This window comes from Cavia porcellus, unplaced genomic scaffold (genome assembly GCF_034190915.1).
Source record: "Cavia porcellus strain 051 isolate PalLab524CR breed Dunkin Hartley unplaced genomic scaffold, mCavPor4.1 scaffold_26, whole genome shotgun sequence".
In the NCBI taxonomy this organism is placed as follows: domain Eukaryota; kingdom Metazoa; phylum Chordata; class Mammalia; order Rodentia; family Caviidae; genus Cavia; species Cavia porcellus.
Window position 1 is genome coordinate 18,103,861 of NW_026947509.1, and position 21,217 is coordinate 18,125,077.

At 35.7% G+C, this 21,217-nt stretch overlaps 2 protein-coding genes across 2 annotated transcripts in view; both read right to left on the minus strand.

Annotated features, from left to right (window-relative positions):
- The window catches only part of Wdr64 (WD repeat domain 64), a 139,934-nt gene that overhangs the window by 27,341 nt on the left and 91,376 nt on the right, over window positions 1-21,217 (minus strand). The window contains exons 18-24 of the mRNA XM_003474268.5: window positions 20,333-20,441; window positions 17,694-17,795; window positions 16,495-16,564; window positions 14,890-14,926; window positions 13,896-14,032; window positions 12,386-12,491; window positions 1,516-1,574 (exon numbers count right to left, since the gene is read on the minus strand). Coding sequence (XP_003474316.4) covers window positions 1,516-1,574; window positions 12,386-12,491; window positions 13,896-14,032; window positions 14,890-14,926; window positions 16,495-16,564; window positions 17,694-17,795; window positions 20,333-20,441 — 620 coding nt within the window. The remainder of the gene's footprint in view (window positions 1-1,515; window positions 1,575-12,385; window positions 12,492-13,895; window positions 14,033-14,889; window positions 14,927-16,494; window positions 16,565-17,693; window positions 17,796-20,332; window positions 20,442-21,217) is intronic.
- On the minus strand, window positions 8,289-10,201 carry LOC106028616 (glycerol kinase-like). Its single transcript, XM_063236800.1, has one exon. It carries the CDS (start codon window positions 10,134-10,136, stop codon window positions 8,475-8,477), a length of 1,662 nt encoding a protein of 553 aa, XP_063092870.1. The 5' UTR covers window positions 10,137-10,201; the 3' UTR covers window positions 8,289-8,474.

The following is a 21,217-nucleotide window of genomic DNA, read 5'->3' on the forward strand; positions in this document are numbered from 1 at the left end:
TGGGTTACATAGTGAGTTCAAGGCCATGCTGAAGTACATAGTGAGTCTCTGTTTTAAAAAAGCAACAAGCAAACAAAAGACCCACTTCATCACTAATTTCTTTTGTATAAATAGGAAGCCATGTAAAAACTAGATAATCATAATGTCAAGTATCGGAAAGATTGAAATGAAGTTGAATATTGAAGAATTTAAAGTAAGTAATTAAAGTAAATCATCTTTTAAATTGGTAAAAATGCTTTGAAATTATTTCTACTACTGCTAAAACTATATAGCCATCAGTTTTAGATTCTGAATTTTGAAAGCTTTTGGTTGCTATGTTACAGAAGATATTTTTACAAAACTGTTGGCTTTATATCTTATTTTTACCTGTTAAAAAATAATAATACAATATTGATAATCATCACCAATAGGAGAAAACAATTAGAAAATCTTTCACCTATTCATTGTTCAAACATATAGTTCTTTTTAGTTTATAGCAATATTCTGATCATAAATCATTTATAGTTATTGGGAAGTGAAAGCTGGCATTTCAGAAGTTGTTTGAACCTTGTTTTTCATTTGGAAACAGTGAATGCTGTTTACAGAAGGAACATTGGATTTGTGAACAAGAACCCTGGTCTTGACTCTGACTTCAACATTAACTTTTTGTGTGACTCTGGGTAAATCGTTCTAATTTATCTTTTGCAAGGTGCAGATAATTTCACTAAAGCTCAATACCCAAACTTCATAAAAATTACAATTGATTTTTTTCAAGGAAAAAGAAAGCTCCATTGATCAAAGAAAATAATATTAGAAAAAATAACCATTATAAGTCACTGCACAAAATCAAATCCTATTCTGTATATTCTTAGATTAATACTTGTGATCCAAAAATAAAACTTTGCCATTTTGCTAGTATTTAGCTTTTGTATTTGATGTATTGAAGAGAAATAAGGATTTGCTAAAATAGGTCTTTAATTAGTATTGGGTCTTTATAATACATGTAGATAGATTATGTACATGTAAAAATTCCTATTTAAATGTTTATAAAATAAGGATGTGACATTTATATTGCTTTAGTAGTAAAAGCTCATTTAAAATGCACTGGAATTATAAAGAAATTTTAGATTAGGTATCAGGAAGAGTTTACCAAAAATAATCATTCTGCATTAGGCTTGCCAGAAAAGGTTATGGAATGCCTTATAAAGATGTTTAAAATAAACAACAGAAGACTAGATGAACTTTCTTAAACTCTGGGTTTATATGTAACACAAATAAATCAATAATTTGTTTTTAAGGAAGAAGATGTGAAGTGATCAGTAGCTGACTTCCTCTCATCTTTTCTATCTCAGTCACTTATTCAAGCTGTCTTCTTACAAATAGACCACTGATAGTGTCATCTAATGTAAACTGTAATAATATGTGTACCTTGAAAGCAAGGAGTCTTGTATTTCTACCTTTTGTAGTGGGTAGCCCAGAGAAATGCTCAATCAGTATGTGTGGACTCATTTTAGAAGGTAAAATTAAAGTTCATACCTTTTCATCATGAGGTGAATCCAGGAAAGAGCCAATACTGCAAAGGATGACATGTCCTTCTGTGTGAAATTTAAACATTGCAATTCTTAATTGATATCACATTGTCTAAAAAATATTGTTTACAGTGCCAAGTCATTTTGATTTAGGCATTTATATTGGTAAATAAGAAAATCTGAGAAACCAGAGATAAATGAAGACATTTCTTGTTTGTATATGTAGCTATTATATTGTTTCTGGATTAGTAAGTCATAATGAAGTTGCTTTATTTACTCTAAGTTTTTCTAGAGAACAGGATAGATGATAGTAAAAATGATCTTACTAAATCAAGTCCAAACTCTTACAGAGATATTCATCATCTAATCCAAATGGCAGTTTACAAAAAAGCAATGAAAATGACACTTAAAATATGTCATGCTTAAACTGCAGGAAAAAGGACAAAGAAAAAACTTTTTAAAAAGTCACATGGGAAAAAATAGTTACACAAACTTCTCATTAGAAACAAAAAATGTACTCAGTAAAAGAGTACAACAAGAGATCACAGGTGACCACCCTCTCCATCCAGAGGACTCCAGGGGGGGCCTTTGAGAGTGCCAGTGACCCCTCCCTCCATCTGGAGGACCCCAGCAGGCCAAAGAGCCAAAGTGGTCCTTCTCTTCATCCCGAGGGCCTGCAGGGCATTGGTGATCCATCCTTCTCTATCTGGAGGATCCTGGGCAGGTATGTGAGAGTGCTGGTGACTCCTCCCTCCATCTGGAGCATCATGGCAGGCCTAGGAGACCACAGTGATACAGTAGGGCCTGGCTGGGGTACACACAATGGTGGTTCTGGTAACCTGGAAAAGTCGGAAGAAGCAGTAACAATATGAGCCAACGGTTGGTTCACATCAATATTCCTGGCTAGTCAGCCTTGAAAGAATCCAGGGTTCAACAGTTGGCACCACTGGAAGAATTCAGGTAACTGGCTCCTCCTCTATACCATGAGACCCAGCGACTGGGTGAACGACAGCCACACAGTAGGATTCTGACTGATATGTACAATAGGCAAGATCAGCACAACTGAAAAGAGTGAAATACGAAACAAGAGATAAAAATGACAAGATGAGAAAGCAAAGTGCAATCTCTGACTCCAGCCCATCCAGAACAATTACAGAAGACACTGACATAGAATAAATTGGAAGATACACACCTGAAATTTCTGAAAAGTGAAATGAATCAAACTCTCACATGTAAATACCATATTATCTCCTTAGTGTAAGAAACTGAAAAAGTAAATAAGACCCAAAATCTTCAGTAAATATTGTGAAAGGGTAAGAAACTGCTCAAAGGGAAAAAAGAACTCAGGGAAAAACATAAAATAAGGGAAAAGGGAAAAGATATAAATTTATATATAATATATACTTATGATAGATAAGATGATTGTTCTACTAATTTTAATAGTTCTTGGAACAAAACAGTTAACACTCATAGGAATAGATCAATATTGCATGTCTATACCTGGTTATCTGAGTAACTCTTTTGAAGATAACTATGCAAAATAGCAAACCTACCATCTTGTTTTGAAAGCCTATATTGTGACTGTTCAGATTTTTATTATTGTTGTTTGTCTGTCTTGTTTCTTTTCCTGTTATTTTTTGTTTTGCTTTGTTTTTTCCTCTTTAAAATAAAAAGAAATTTCTGAAAAGATAGCAAGTGAAGAAACAAATCCCTAAGGCTATAGAGGAAATCAGATAAGAAGTAATCTTTTAGATAAAAAAAGAAATGACAGCCATAATGAAGGACTTTTTCTATATAGCTAGAGAAGACATAGATAAAAAAATACAGGAGCATAAGAAAATGGTGGAAACCTTGAATAAACAATATAGGAAAGAAATAGAAACCATGAAACACATTTAAAGATATATCCAGGAAATTAAAAATTGCACTGAAAGCTGGCAAAACTGCTTGAACAAAACTGAATACAGACTTTCAAACCTTGAAAACAGGATTGTAGCTTGTGATTACCAAGGAAAGTTCTCTTAAAAATAACAAGGGACTATGAAATAACAAATCAGCAGTGCCAAGATGATGCAGAGAAAGACAGTATAATACTATTAGGTATCAATGAAAAAGCAAGAGTCAATACAAATAACAACAAAAAATATTTGCAAGAATGATAGCAGAAAATTTCCCAAGCATGGGAACAGAATCTAACATACACATAAGTGAGGCATAAGAACTCCAAACAGCCATAATCAAAATAAATCTACATCCAGACATACAATAATTAAGATTCCAGAAATTCAGCACAAAAACAGAGTATTAAAAACTGTTAGAGGAAAGAAACAGATCAGCTATAAAGGAAAGCCCATTCAGCCAAATTCTCAACACAAACCTTCAAGTCAAGGAAATTTTGGAGTAAAGTATTTCAAATCCTGAAAGAAAATATCTTCCAAACCAGATTAATGTACCTTGCAAAACTATCTTTTAAAATACAGAAATCAGATACTTCCATGACAAAGAATAATTGAAGAAATTTGTGACCACAAAAGCAACACTACAAAGAATACTGAAAGATATTCCAGATAGGGGTAAAAATGACCACAATTCCAAGAACAACAATAGAAAAAAACCACCAGGCAGGGCAAGCAGTTAAGCAGAGTAGAAAAGCAGGAAACCAGTACAAACAGGAAAATAACATGACAAAGTGAAGCCAATACATATGAGTTATAACCATCAATGTAAATGGTCTCAATTCACCAATCAAATGAAACAGATTGGTAGAATGGATCAAGAAACAAGATCCAACAATAAGCTGTATACAAGAAATACATTTAACTAAAAAGGAAACTTATAGACTGAAATTCAAATGATGGAAAACAATATTCCATGTGACAAGAACCAAGAAAAAAGCAGGGGTAGCTATTCTGTTTTCAAAGAATCAACAACTGGGATCTTATTAAAAAGTTTTTGCATATCAAAAGAAATCACCAACAGAATGAAAAGAAAACTCATAGAATGGGAAAAATATTTAGCTTACTATCCCTTAGACAAAGGACTTATATCTAGAACATCTAAAGAACTGAAAAAAATCCGGTCCCCCAAATTCAAAGACCCAATCCAAAAATGGGCATCTGAGATGAATACACATTTCTCAGATGAAGAAATACAAATGGCAAATAAATTTATGAAAAGATGTTCAACATCATTAGTCATTCAAGAGATGCAAATTACAACAACACTGAGATTTCATCTTACTCTGAAAGGAATGACTGGCATCAAGAAATCAACCAAACAAATGCTGGAGGGGCTGTGGGGAAAAGAAATCCTTCTCCACTGTTGGTGGGAGTGCAGACTGGTACAACCAATGTGGAAATCAGTGTGCAGTTTCCTCAGAAAACTAGAATTGGAGGTCCCATTCGACCCAATTATTCCTCTTCTGAGTATCTTTCCAGAAGAATTAAAAACATCATACCACAGCAATATATGTGCACCCTTGTTTACAGCAGCACAACTTATTTTTTTTTTTTATTTAAAGAAAAGGAAACGAAAAAAAAATACATGGAGATAAAAAAAAAAAGGGTAGAAATAATACTAAATTACAGACAAACAAAAGGTAAGAATTTGCCGGTTGATAAGTTACAAATTGTCATCTTCGAAATGGCTGTTCAGGTTATAGAATTAAAGTATTTAGAATGACATTCAAAAAAGTGACCCTACAAACCATTCTGCTCTATGGTCGAACAAAAGCTCCGTAATATGATTATCAGTCCCACCTATTTGTTTTACATCTCAAAGAGGGTAAGGTTAACCATATCAAAACAGAACAGAACATTTTTAAAAAAATAAAAAACAATTTAAAGAAATACAGATTTCAAAGCAAATCCACTGGAGATCTACCTTATCTAACTGTCTCTAGCTTCTTACAAATAGTTGTCCCTAACTTCACCCACTTTATATACTTATTGCATATTATAGAACTAATCAAATCATTACAGGATGATGGAGTCTTTTTAGGTCCTCAAGTTCCAAATTAGGGAAGACAATAGCAACTACCATCGCATCTCTCATTCTCTTTGTGATAGCCGTCTCCATCTAGCAGCACAACTTATAATAGCTAAATCTTGGAAACAACCCAAATGCCCTTTGGGATAGATAAAAAAAGATGCAATATTTTTATACAGTAGAGTACTACTTAGCTATAAAGACAGACTGACTCAAGACTTTTGTAGGTAAATGAATGCAACCTGAGACCATAATCATGTGAAATAAATCACTCACATGTGTAAACAATGTATTCTCCCTAATGTAAAAAGCTGAAAAAATAAATAAGATCCAAAATATATAATAGATATTGTGAAAGGCAAAGAAAATGCTCAAAAAGAAAGAACAACTGGGATAGTGGAAAGAAAAGAGAGAAGGGAAACGTATATATTTAATTATACTACTAATCTCTATTAGTTCATCAAGAAGAATATTTTGTGCTTTCATTGTTTGATCAATTTTTCATGCCTATATCTTACAACCTAAGCAACTATGTTGAAGATAACTCCACAATATGTTAACCATTGTTAATCTCCCATTACTTTGTTTTGAAATTCTGTATCATTGTTTTTATTTTTTTATTTTTTGATACTGGGGATCAAACTCATGACTTCATGCCTGCCAGGCCGGCACTTATGCCACTGAGCTAAATTCCCAGCCCAATTCTTTTTTATTTTTAAAATAAAAAATAAATAGACCATATTTTTTAAAAAAGAAAAGGATACAACAAATAAAGTGTTGAGAGAATGAAAAAGACTAGCCTAGAAGTCTGTACGCAAATTATTCCTTAAAAGTAAAGAAGTGCTCTCTCAGATAAATACAAATTGAGGGAATTTGTCACTAGCACACCTTCCTTGCAAGGAATGTCAAAGAAGTTCCGCAGAGGAAGGGAAATGATATAGGTCAGAAACTCAGCTTTACATAAAGAACACTAGATAAGGAATAAGTAAAAGTAAAAAAGCTTATATTTTTAAAATTTTTAGTTAATATTTAACAGTTTGCACAAAATAATAATAGCAACAATGTATTTGATGGTGATAGCTTATGGATATTTGGCATGAGTGACTATTATTCAAGGGAGGAATTAAGAATATTGTACTACCTATAAAGTGCTATAGTGTTACTTGAAAATGGACATAGATTAATTGTAAATATATTCTAAAATCTGAGGCAACCATCAAAGTTTTAAAATGTATGACTGATATCTTGAGAAAGAAAGGAATTAAACAAAATGCTCAGTTAAAACCACAAAGATCATGGGACTGGGGATTTAGCTCAGTGGTATAAGCAACTGCCTGGCAAGTGCAAGGTTGTGTTTGATTCCTAGTACAAAAAATCAGACCAAAATAAAATAAAATTTAAAAAACAACCACAAAAAAGGAAAAAATCCCCCACAAAATGAGGAAAAAATAGTGGAAGACAATAGTGAGAACACAGAACAAGGGTAACAAATTTGAAATAACAACAGTTACAGTACATATTAATCAAATTATGTCAACAATGACTTAAGATAGAACAGATCTAATATACTGGTGAAAAAGATTGTCAGCAAGGATTAAAAACATGATCTAAAATATGTTATCTATAAGAAACACGCTTTAAATAGAAACACAAGTAAATGAAAGTAAAAGAATGGTGAGATATTCCACAATAATACTTAACAAAAAATCAGGAATAGTTGCATTACTTTCAAAAGGAGCAGACTTTAAAAAATGATCAGAAACAAAAGTTTCCTTAAAGAATCTTCAAATGCAACAATAAGAAAATGAACAATCCAATTAAAAAATGGGTTAAGAGAGCCAAAGAGATATCTCATCAAAGAAGATACACAGATGGAAAAGCATATGAGAAGATGATTGATAGCCTGTATCATCACATAAACATAAAACAAGAGACCACTACACAACTATTAAAACGACCAAAATTCAGAACAGTGAAAATATCAAACACTACTGAGGATCTGAAACAACAGGAAGTGACTGTTAACTGCTGGTGAGGATGCAAAATTGGCACAGGCATTTTGGAAGACAGTCTGGCAAATGAACTCTTACTATGGTCCGGTAATTATACCCTGGATACTTATCTAACAGAGCTGAGATCTTATGTTCACATAGAATCTTTACACAGGTGTTTTTAGTGGTCTTAGCAATCACTGCCAAAATTTGGAAGTAGTAGGTCAATAGATAACTGTGATACACTGATACAATATAATATTATTCTATACTAAAAAGCCATAATAAGTGGGGGAAACAAATGCGTATTATTAAGTGCAAGAAATCAATCTGAAAAGGGTACATCCTGTATGATTCCAACCATATCACATTCTGGAAAAAGCAAAAGATGGAGATAATGAGATCAGTAGTTGCAGAGGCTGGTGGGAAACAGGGATGAAGATTTGAGGGCAGTGAAAGTAGTCTGTTTTATATTACAATGGCGTGTCGAGGGCCTTAGATATTTGCTAAGACCTGAAAATCTTCAGCATTCAGAGTGAACTTTAAACTTTGTACTTTGGTTAGCACTGATGAGACAATGTAGGTTCACTGAATGTAGCTAATGTACCACTCTGAGATAGGATGTTATTAGTGGCAAAACAATGTGTTTAGAGAGGGAACAGGCTGTACATGGGAACTCTGTCATTTCTACTCAGTTCTGTAAACAACCTAAAACAGTTCTAAACAATAGACTTTTAAAAAAGAAGCAAAACCTGGTAGTACTGCAAAATGCATGACTGAAAAGTGACCACACAGCAATCCTTTGAGGTTTTTTTTCTGCTGCATTTTCTTTATTTCAAGCCACAGATCTACTAGGTGGATCACGCAGCAAGCGGCACATAAATGAAATCAGAGTCTATGCGTTGTGTCATCACACTGAGTCACAATTGCTGGATTCTCTTCTTGCATAAAAAGTTCTTATCTCAGAAATTCATCAGTTGGCCATGATTTATGGGCTAGTTGAGAGGTACCTTGCTCCGATTAACATTACCATGCTACTTACTATAAAAAAGCCCAAACTCAGACTACAGAAGACACCAGAGTCTTCACTTTCCGGAGACTCTGTTGTAACCCAGTCCATTGACCTCATCACGGCTTTCTTCCATGTAGCGTAACGAATTTCACTTTCTTCATGATTGACATGAGGTTCAAACCGCTCCATTGTGACAACTGACAAATCCTCTGGTTTGAGACTCCAAACACTGACTCCTTCTGCGGCTCCTGCTGCCATGGCAGCACCCAGGGCAGTTGTTTCTGGCATGGTGGGCTTCATTACTGGAATACACAAAATGTCTGCCTGTAACTGCATAAGAATTTTGTTGTTGGTCATTCCTCCATCTACCTGCAAATGACTGAGGGGAATTCCACAGTCATGATTCATGGCATCCAAAATTTCTCGGGTTTGGAAACAAACAGCTTCTAAGGCAGCAAAACCGATATGACATTTGTTGGTGAACTGAGTGAGACCACAGATTATCCCTCTGGCACTGGGTTTCCAATAAGGTGCATACAGCCCTGAAAATGCTGGAACAAAGTAGCAGTCATACGAAGTACCTGCTTCTTTAGCAAGCTTTTCAATTTCCTCTGAGGTCTTAATAATTCCAAGGTTGTCTCTTAGCCAGCGAATAACAGCACCAGCTATAGCTATGGACCCTTCCAAGGCATAACATACTGGTTGGTCTCTTCCAAGTTTGTAAGCCACGGTGGTCAGAAGGCCATGTTCAGAAAATACACACTTACGGCCTGTGTTACACAGTAAGAAGCATCCTGTTCCATATGTATTTTTGGCTTGTCCATCTTGGAAGCACATTTGTCCAACCAAAGCAGCAGATTGATCACCCAAACACCCCGATATTGGCACCCCTTCTAAGGACCCAGATTTCATCAGGCCATAGATCTCAGAAGAACTCCGGGCATTGGGAAGAATTTCCATTGGGATTCCAAAGAAGTCGCAGAGCTCTTCATCCCATTCCAAAGAATGAATGTTGAAAAGCATTGTCCTGCTGGCATTTGTTACATCGGTACAGTGGACCCCTCCGTTGACTCCTCCTGTCAAACACCAAATAAGCCACGAATCAATAGTCCCAAAAAGAGCTCTGTGTCCCTCAACAGCCTTCTGAACTTGGCTTACGTTGTCAAAGAGCCAGCGAAGTTTCACTGCGCTGAAGTAAGTGCTAAGCGGAAGGCCCGTCTTGGTCTTGAGAAAGTTTTTATTTTCTGGAATTAGTTTACTCAGTTTCTCCACGGTTGCCTGGGTTCTTAGATCAAGCCACAGGACAGCATTGTAGAGAGGCTCACCGGTTAACTTGTCCCAGATGACGGTGGTTTCCCTCTGGTTGCTGACACCAATAGCCTTTATGTTGGAAATGTCAATATTGAGCTGTCCGAGTTTTTCACAGGTTTTCTCTATGCAGTCGTGGACAGACTGCAGAATTTCCTTAGGGTCTTGTTCTGCCCACCCTTCTCTGGGGAACAGCTGCTTTATTTCCACTTGATGATAACTAAGCAGTTCAGCTGTTTTTGAATTGAAAACTAAAAAGCGTGTCGAGCTAGTACCCTGGTCCACTGCCCCGACCAAAGGGTCCACAACTGCTTTCTCTGCGGCTGCCATGAAACCTGCTTCCAGCTCGCCTTGGATCAACTCTGGCTTCTCAGGTTACCAAGGGTGCTGGGCGGGGTTGGGGCCCAAACAGGGGCGGGGCAGTGGGCGGGGCCGCGGCTATCTTGGGCGGGGCCTCAAGGGGCGGGGCCTTCAGGGGCGGGCGGAGGGCGGAGCGAGGTGAGCTGGACAAATACCCAAAGTTCTTTGCACGTCCGCAGAGGCACAGGGAAAGGAAGCCTAAGGCCAGAATTTAAAAGTCTGCTTAATCACAACGTGAATGAGGCTGGATTGGATCCCAAACCCACCCCTTGAGTGGTTTTCTGGATCGCAGGTGAAGACTCCCAAATCTCAGGAAGAAAAGGGGCCCAGAGATAAGGTGCAGAGAGCCATAGCTGTAACCACGATGCATTCTGGGAGTTCTACTTTCCATTCTAGAGTTTTGTAGTTTTTGTTAGAAAAAGCTAACCCCGTTGTAGGCAAAGTCAGTACAAGAATATGCAAACTATATTCAAGTAAAACCTGCCAGATCTTTGATTTCCCTACTATTCTGCTGTAAATACAGAGAATGTAAAATACAGATTGACAGATGTGTGAAAAAAAGAATAACCATATCAGCATGTGAAAAAAAAAAAAACTGATGGTGAGCAATTAAGTCAGATAAAATAGATGATCTTAAATAAATGTTGTAAATCTGGTGATACCTAATATAAATATAATCAATTATTTTCAACACTGTCTGAAAGGTTCAATAGTTGACAATACAACATGGTTTGTTGGGAATTTTATAAAAAATTTTGTAGTGGGAAACATTTTCTTAAAAATGATGAAAATTTAAGTACGAACAAAGTAGCAGACGTAATCTGGATGTAAATCAATAAGTAAACAATAAGTGAAGAGACAGGCGTGAAGAGTCAAAGTGCTTAAATTTCCTTTTTAAACTTTATCATTTCATTCTAACAAATTTTTTAAAAAAAACTTTAATAGATATTTGTTAAAATTTTATTTTCAATTATGATTTCTTTTTGTATTACAATTATTAACACATATTGTACAAAATAATGGGTTTCATTGTGACATTTTCATACATTCATATAGTGTACCTTGATCATATCTCCCCTCCTTACTACCTCTTTTAATCTACCCGTTTCCCTTCCCTAATAGTCCCCTCACATATTTGAGAGAACACATGTGACAAAAAATACACAATACTTTTCTTTCTGAGTGAACTTATTTTGCTTAACGTGATGATCTCCAATTCCATTCATTTTCCTGCAAATGACATGATTTCATTCTCCTTTCTCTTGTTCTTTCTCTTCCTCCTCTTAATCTTTTTTTTTTTTTTTTTTTTTTTTTTTTTTTTTTTTTTTTTAGTTTTGTTTTGTTTTGTTTGAGACAGGGGCATGCTACGTAGTTCAGGCTGGCCTTGAACTCACACTGTAGCCCAGGCTGGCCAGGAACTCGTGACAATCCTACTGCCTCAGCTTCCCAAGTGCTGAGAATACAAGCATGTGCCACCATTCCAGGCTTCATTGTTGGGTCTCTAGACTGATTCCATAATTTGGCTATTGAGATAAACATGAGTATCCACCTATCTCTGTAGTACACTGACTTTGAATTCTTAGGGTATATACCAAGGAATGCTATAACTGGATCATATAGTAAATCCACTTTTGTTTGTTTTAATAAACAACAGGAATATTAAAAAAGTGTTTTGCACATTTATGTGCATTCATACATGCATAATTGAAAGTATGGGTGACAGGAAGACAATGAAAATCTAGGATTATTTCAAAAGACAGAAGAAGAGAAATGGGAAGAATAAAAAGGTTTTGGTAGATGGATTGAGATCCAACTATATTAATTCTAACAAATTTAAAATAACGCTTCCAAGAGAAAAAGTAGTCTTTTTCCTCTGTTGCTGTTGTCTTTCAGAATGAAGATTAATACAACATGATCCTTTTGATATTGAAACTTTATATTATTCCTAATAAACTAATATAAGGTGATGGATAACAATATACCCATTTTAAAGATGGAAGAATAGAATATCTTGCTTTAAATAGGAATAAAAGTTTTTCCTGATGTTCATCTATTTTTCCTTTTACTCAACAAGCTATCAATAAGTTTATCATGCTTATACATGACTTTTAGACTTTTTGGTCTCAATAAATGTCCATAAACATGGTTTTCCTATACCCGCTTTTCATGTCATGTAGGTTAAAATGCTTCTGGTCAAATACGTAAGACTAACAACTTACCTACATTTCCAGCCAGTAGTACCCTGGAACATGAATCAGTATACAGTGATGTCAGGGAAATGGCAGAATGTTTTGTGAAAGGTAGCATATCTTTCAATAGTCTTCCCTGCAGAAAGGAGAATGAAAATAAGGCTTCTTCTATGGTAAAAACATTTTATAAAATTTTAGTAACAAAACTGAATTTCTCTCTATACTGTACAGGATTTCTAAAGAATTATCTTTATCACTAAAGCATGTTTCTCTTCTTTGTAATATAAGTAATTTGAAAGTATCCATAGGAACTGATTTCTTTGAAACTAAATATCCCATAGGTATAGACAACTATTAAATTTAAATATCTAGACTCTGATTTTCATAGATTGCTTCCCTACTTGAGGTCTCCCATGACTCTTCATGCCATTCTTCTGACAGCATACCTAATTACACACTCTTCTTAAAATAAACCTTCTTTTCAGGTTTAAGTATATCTTCATTAGGAATATTGCCTCTTCAAAAATACCTGCTTTTGGATATTGGTACAAGATAAGGAAATGTAGGAGACTCAAATTAAGGTTTATTTTTTGTACTGGGAATTGAACCCAGGAAGAGGATTTTTTGTTTTTAGTACTTAAAAGGCAGCCATGGGAAAGATTTTTCATACATATTATCTTGCTTGGAGAGAAAACATTTAGCTTAGGGGGAAAAAAGATGGAATCTGCTACATGTTCTCTATATTTTAGTTAGATATAATATTTTCTGTTTTTTTTCACTCTTTCATCTGTTAGAGGAAAAACAGACATTGCTTTAATACCAATATTTTCTTAGAAATATTTTATATTTTCAAACCAGGGCTTTCACTAAAAAACTGGACCCAGCAGCCACACAGTTCTGTGTCGCTGAACCCTGTTATCTGTCACACAACACTGTTGCTTTAGGGAGGAGCCTTACTACAGGTGGGGTCACTTTCCCTGTCTCTCTGAGGACTTCATTGTCATCCTCCCCAGTTTGCTTAAGATCTTCCTTTTATCATCTTCTGTTTTCTTCCCATCCTCTAACTTGGGTCGCCCATCCTCCACCCCAAATCATTTAAAATCTTCTGATAAATTAAAGTTATTTTTTCTACTAAACAGTTTAAGTATACCCAAAATGAGGCAATACTATCTTCTAGGAGTTTTTTCCTCTAAGAATTTTTTGTATGCTCAACATGTCAATGCTCCCATATTCTTTTGTTATCTAGCTAATATCCTTTAACATTACTTAAATATCTAACACAATGTTTAGTGATGTGCTTCGCTTAAAAGTAAGATTCAAAATAGGTGACTGTTTTGATGACTTAATCTGTTGAATTTCTGTGCTGATGTGTTGTAAAGTATGAGTAACATGTTCATTGAGAGCAGGCTGCAAAACCATGCTTGGCTAGAAGGTGGCAAAATGTTGGAACGGGATGCCACACAGGAGGAGGCATTCATTGAATCGTCCTCTGTATTTTCTTCACTCTTTCCGATTCATGGGAAATGCCAGGCTCCATCACCTCCAGAGTCCACAAGCGAAGGTGTCCATCCTCATGAGCAGTGACCAGGATAGGAGGTTGAGCTTCTGCTAAATTAGCAGGGACGGGACCCTTTTTGCCTGCTAGCTGTTGCTCTTCCATTAAATCTGCATATTCACCTGTTGGAAAAATTAGTGAGCTACTATGATATTTACAGTACTTGGAATTCCAAATTTTATGGAATGTAAAAGAGGAAACAGGTAATAAAATAGCAAAACAACATATTTTTCCCCAGAAATTTTTTTTTTTTTTTTTTTTTTTTTGCTTAACTTGAGAAAAATTTATAGGTCAGAAAACAAAGCAGTCAAGCAAAGAAAAAATTTTAAATATTAGATTCTGGGTCACTGGAAAAATCTAAAAGGCTTATTTTTAGTCCTACTGCAAAAGATGTTGATGACAGACAAAAAGGATATATTCATTCCTTGTAGGTTCCACACATTCCAGAATGGCTTATAATTCTAAGTTTTAGGAAAATGAACTGGAAACTAAGAAACATTGTAATATTTTGGATTTTTAAAAACTAGAATTAACTTTTTCTTTTTGGTACGGGGGATCAAACTGATGACCTCACACTTGCCAAGCAGGTGCTTTATGCCATTGAGCTAAGCCCCCAGCCCCTTAGAATTTACATTTTAACAGATATTATTATGAGAATGGAAATTCTGCCTGTTAGACAAAAAAGTCTCATAGCATCTCAATATTTGTTCATATTAAGAACATATTCATCAAGAGAAATCTATCACATACACTGCATTTGAAAATTGCGTGTGCAATATGATTATGTTGCTAGACTGGGACTTGGGTTAGAGGGGAAAAAGTACTGTACTCCGTCATATAAAACCCTGGTTATAAACTAGCAGTTTGGGCAGAGGATAAATTTCAGTGGCATGTGTGAGGCTCTGGATTCCATCCCCACCACCACAAAAAGACAGAAAAGAAGGAGAAATTTTATTACAAAGATGAGAATGGTACTGACCTTTACCCTCGCCATCCTGTATGCTTTGCTTGCTTCCCTGAATGAGAGAAGAAAGAAAAAATACTTTTATGACATTGTAAGGATAAGAGACATTGGATGAGTAGATTCTCTAGGTAATTAAATTTGCATTCCTAAGCACTGATCTTAAACTTATTTCTAAATTAGTTCTTTGAAAAAGAGCTTGGCAGAGATTTTTGTGTTCATGAATAGGGAATTCCTAACACAACACTTTTCCAATGATTCAGGAATAGGATAATAATGAGAAAAATGAAACACCCAATGCATGCCAAATTCTTGGTATATATTATTATCAATTCTATTTACAGTCATACAGCTTAGTCTGTATAACTCTTTACCGATGAGGAAACACTCAAATCAAGTGATACCTCTAAAGCTAGTAAGATAATGAAGATCGCACAGGTTTGTAATTCAGCGCCACAGTACTGGCTTGGCAAGTGCAGGGTTGTGAGTTTGATCTCCACTAAGACTTGGATTCAAGTACAAGTCTTTCTAGCTTTCACTTTTATTAATGTAAGTTTATGTATTCCACTATGAAAGTTATTTTAAAATAGTTTAGATACATGGACAGTGTATCACTTTTATTCATGTAAGTTTATGGATTCCACTATGAAAGTTATTTTAAAATAATTTAGATGCATGGACAATGTATCTAAAAGCATGCCTTGACTCAGCACAGTTGTCTTATATGTTTATATGTTCTTTGACCTATTAGTCTGGTTTTCAATCTGTATATATGACAATTAACTTTATAAGGTCTTATAAATAAATCTGATGCTGGAAAAATAAAAGGAGATGAACGGAAGGCAAAGAAAGAATTGAAATGTGTTATGTATATATGCCAATTTTCTACAGTGAATGTAATCATTATGTACTGTAAACATGTACTAATATAAGTTTAAAAAATTGCTATGAAAATGTTCTTTCAAACAAAATTCTAATTCAAAATATAATGTGTAAAAATATGTAAAGTTGGAACTGAGAACACAGTTTGAAAGCCACCGTATTCCATTATGTGTTGCAATAAATATATTTATATCACAAGCTGTCTCTTTAATCCTGTGAAACATAGTATTTTTAGAAAAGGATATAGTCTAAAATTTCTTTTATCTATTATCAAATGAATGTAAAAATAACACACTTTTTTCTATTATCAAATGAATGTAAAAATAACACACTTAATTTATCTTATTTGCAGTGCTGGAAATTATACCCAGGCCCATTCTAGGCAAGTGCTTTACCACTGAGCTGCATCCCAAGCCCTTTTCCCTTGAGACATATTCTCATCAAGTTTCCCAAGCTGGCTCAGGCATGAACTACTGCCTCAGCCTCCCAAATAACTGGCTTTATATGCATGGATCACTGAACCTGGCTGGATAATTTACTCTATTAACAATTGCATATTGATTATTTGCAAATGTGGAGGTCTTGAAAAAAAGAAAAGATGCAGATATTGGTTTTTAAAAATTCTTTTACAAATTCACGTTGAATTTCTACCTTTGCCTTCCATTAAAAGAGGGACTGAGATACTCTATTTCTGAGCCAACCTTGGGTATAACAGGAAGACCTGTGCTATTTCTGGCTCACCTTGCTACTTTGTGCACCTTTGCTAGATTCACAATGGGATGAAGAGCATATGGATTCTTGACTCAGTCTCCTACAAAAGGAGGAAGGAATACCAAGGATGAAAAGTTAAGGCTTTCTCTCATATTCAAAGTAAACACTCTTTGAATTTCAGTTTTAATTTCAGTTGATTGCTTCTTTCATCATCTGTGGATACTGGGCCACTCAGGAAACCACAAACGCCTTGTAGTTTGTGTAACAAATGTTCATTGGTGTAGTATTGGTAGGGCCTTAGCAATTGAGGTGTGCTGCTTCTTGCTCTGCCCTGTCCCACTGCTACGCTAGACTTAGTTCCAGGAGCTCTGATATTGAAATGACTAGCAGTAGCATAGTGGTAGAGAGCATAAGAAGCCTGGTTAACTTCCTGAAGAAGCCTGGTTGACTTCCTGAAAAAGCCTGGTTGACTTCCTGAAGAAGCCTGGTTAACTTCCTGCTGCACAGTGGATCATTCTGGCCTGATTCTGTTTTTGCTGTGCTTCTCTGGAATGGGCTGAGAAGTGACTTAGGGTCCTGGTGCAGATATACACTGAATGAACCCTCAAAACAATCTCCGAATGGTTTTTGCTGAAATTTCAAGCCAATGGGTAGGCAAGGGAATGTGATATATTTTGGCTCACCAATGGGTGACTCCCAGCCAGCACAGAAACCTTTGATTTCTCCTCAGACGTGTTTTACATTGTTGTCTGAAAACCAGAATTCCCAAGCAAATATAAATAAGGAAAATGCTTTATCTTACACACTAAAAAGAATTCTCCTGCTCTCTCAGATATGGATGGCAATTGTTTAGTTGTATTAGATGATATGTGAAAGCTGCAAGATGGTCTTCTGTCCTTGCATGCCAAGTTCTACTGTTCGGTTTACACCGCTAATGTCAGTGTTAGATTTTGGAAAAAAGCATGGCCAAATGAGCATTTTCATTTTCCATTTCTGCCACTGTGGTAAAGGATGCTGTGAGGCCGACATGATCAGGAACCACACAGCACATCAGATCCCTGAGGGCCGCTCCAACTACATGAAAGATGATGAGAGGGAAGAAAGGTGAAAACTAGCAATTGAACTTACGTCTTTCCAGTGTTTCTTCCTTAAGCCTAGGATACCGAGAACTCTATGTCACCTACATAGATCCTAGCTGGGATCACTTGATCAATAAGTACTACCTTTACCTTGCACATTCAGGGGTACGAAAGAGGAACAGTATGTCATTAATTCTAAAGCGCTTGGGATCCGGGTCTAGGTCCACAGTGGAGCAATCTTCAGGTCGGTACCTAAAAAGAATACATTTGCAAGATAAACTTCACAAATTATTCATTGTATATCCCATACAGACCCAAACAACTCCTAGAATGTTGGTACTTTGAACATAAAGCAAAACTCAGAGGTGGAGTTTGACTGTGTTTTTTAAAAATACAGCTTTGTGCTCTGCATGATTATTTAATGGTTTAAGAGTCTTAATTCAATGAGACGATAAATCTTCCTGTCTATAGGTTAGAGTTTGAACTTGTATAATCCTGTGGAAGAATCTGCTGGAGACCTCATACAATTTAAAATTTAAGTAATAGAATTCTACTCTCTGAATATATGGAGTGAAGATTTGAATAAAAACATGGCTCTAACCCTTAAGAGCTTATAACTGAATAAAGAACAAGTAATTTCATGATTACGTTGCTGTTCCTGCTCAACTCCTCTGTTGACTCAGATTCCAAGACTGATACACCTTCCTAGGTAGTGGCTTGGAAACTGAGTAACTGCTCCTAACTACCTACACTGGCACTTCATGTTGGTTCCTGGAATTGCACTCAGTGCTTCTTGTAGCAAACTGACCTTTTAACAGAATGCCTCTCTTCCTTTCATGGGAATGCTCTGACAATTTGAGGTAATGAGTGATTACCTTAGTTTGGATCTGGAAGTATCCCATAAAGACTCCTGTGTTAGCGACTTGGCCCTTGTTTGGGAGATGGTGGAAACTCTGAGTTGAGGCCTAGTGGGAGGTCTTTAGGCCACTGTGGGTATGACTTTGAAGGGGATAGGGGATGCCACCACTTCCTCACTTCCTTTTTTTTTGCTTGTCTATTGCAATATGAGCAGCCTTAATATGATGTGTTTCTTTGCTTCAGAGTTCAAAGCAAGAGGACCAATTGATTGATCCAACTGGAACCTCTGCAACTGTGCCTCAAAATAAACTTTTTCTCTTATTAAGTCAATTATCTCAGATATTTGTTATAGTAATGGAAATCCGACTAACACAGTGATTGAAGGGGCCATTTGGGGAGTGGACCACACTCAAAAGACAAGTTAATGGCTTAGTGATTTGTCAAACTTTTTAGATATTTTTGCTGATGGCTTATTTTTCTTAACTGGTGAAGAGCTCTTAGGCATGGTTTGAGGTAGATGAATAAATGCCTTCCATTAAGAAAATGGAAACCATTTGCAGTTTTGGAACCTTTCGGGCTGCCCCTCTTTAGGCTGTGGCTTCAGCACTGGTTATTTGATTCCATTTGCTTTCACTTCTTAGTGGTGAGTCATACCTAATGTGGCACGTCGAGAGTGAAAACTGTTTTAATAAGGTGAGGAATGGTACATATGGATATAGGTATCAAATGACAAGTGTACAGTTGGAAAAAAGGGTGGAAAGGCGAGGATCTAAGAAAAGAAATAGAAGGGTGGTAAGAATTATAGGGATAGGGCCTGGGAGAACACAGGTTAAAGTGCAGAGACGGGTGTGCAGAAATAAATATTTAAAATAAAGCTCAAAAAGATAATAAATCCAGTGTCCAAATAAGACAGGCTTATTTATTCTCAAAAGGTGGCTAAAAGTGATGACTGATGATTCAAACCTGGGTAGGAAAAGAGTGTGGAGTCCAGGTAGACAAGCAGGAAGCGAGGAACTGTAAATAGACGGAGGTTGCTTATGAATTTTCATCTTTTCCTTTGTCCTTCCAAAATTTATCTTCTCTCCTTTATATATCCTTTCCCCTAAATGCTTATGTATTTTAAATTTTTAAATTTATTGTTAAGAACTTGGTCGTCCTATTCCTTTAAAATTTTATAAACTCTTTTGACCTAGAGAGTTAACATATGGACTTTGTACGCATCTGGGGACAGGCTTGTAATTCACAGCACATCTATTCAAATAATATAATGTTACCTCAGTTTCTTTATAACCAATAACAAGAATATTTAGAAATGGATGGCAGGAGAGGGTAAAGACTTTAGTCATGATACACAGCGTCTCAATCTGAGTGGCTGAGATATAAAATTGTGCCTCCTACATTAGCCTTGGTTAGCACCATCCTGTAACAAACTGAATATGTTAGTGAATGAGAAATAATGCTATACCAAAGGCCTATCACCATTTGACACTGGGGCTGAGTAGGTGGTGGCAGCCCTGGAAATATAGGAAGAGGAGAAGTTTGGGGAGGGTTAGTTTGGGAAGTAGTTTTAAGTATTATGAGGCTTGAAAGGATCTTGGGAGCAATCCAGATGGAAAATGCCAGTACACAACTGGCTATGTGTGTGTTTGAAGTTGTCATGATATTGGGGTTGGAAATCATTATGAATCTTAAGTATCTTTTGAGGTCATACATTGGGAAGAGATCACACATGAAAGGTTCCTCTTTACATATCATCCTGAAATTCAGACATAAAGAAAACAGTCTGTTCGTGAATACAGTGTAACTTCCAAGAAAGCCTTCCTTGAGAGTCATCCATCTCTTTTTTCTATTACTTTTTAAACTATTTTTAGTATTTTGACTATTACTAGTATCTTGACTATTATATTACTTAAGGCAAAAACACAACTTACACTTCTTTGACAGTAGATGCTACAAAATTCCACAGGATGATCATACCATTTAAGGTTCCAGCAACTATCAAGTTATATCCTTCTATTTGTAATAAATCAATGCAGTTCACTCCAAAACTAGTGGCAGAATTCTAAAGAAAGAAAGAAACAAATTCATTGACTATAAGGAGTAGAATTTATAACCATATAAAATGATATATGTATACGTTGCGTAATTGTGATGAACAATACAAAATGTCTGATTTTTTAAATCATAGAGCATGACATTTAGCAAAATTTAGCATCAAAAATTAAATATGCAAAATTCATTAAAATGGATGAAATTCTTTTTCCTTTAGCACTGATTTATTCTTTCTTACCAATCCTTGCAGTGCCATTCTATCTGTTTCTTTTCTTTTCTTTTTTTCTTAGACCTGGGCATCAAACTCACAACCACCCACTTGCCATGCAGGCACTTATGCTGCCTCGCTAAAGCCCTGGGATCTCTTTCTTTTCTTTTTCTTTTTTTTTAAATTTTATTTAAAAGGAAAAAGAGAAAAAACAAAACAAAACAAAGCGGTGTAAGGGTACAAGTAATACAGAACTACAAAAAAAAAAAAAAACCAGTAAGAAATCACTAGTTAATAGATTACATATTATCATCTTATAGATAGTTGCTCAAGTCACAGTATCAAAGCATACAAAGTGGACATTCAAACAGTGAGACTGCAAACAGTTGTGTTCAATGATCCAACCAAAAACATTAATATGGTCAGCTATTTAACACCCCTAAACACACTTGCTGTTGTATCCTTTAGAGCACTTTTTTTCCTTCTCTTTTTTACAACAAAATTTACACATTTTGGGTTTTATTACTCCTTAGTTCTTATTACTTTTTTAGGGGGG

Excerpts from the sequence above, each read along its gene's own strand:
- LOC106028616 (XM_063236800.1), bottom strand. The coding sequence starts at position 10,136 with ATGGCAGCCGCAGAGAAAGCAGTTGTGGACCCTTTGGTCGGGGCAGTG.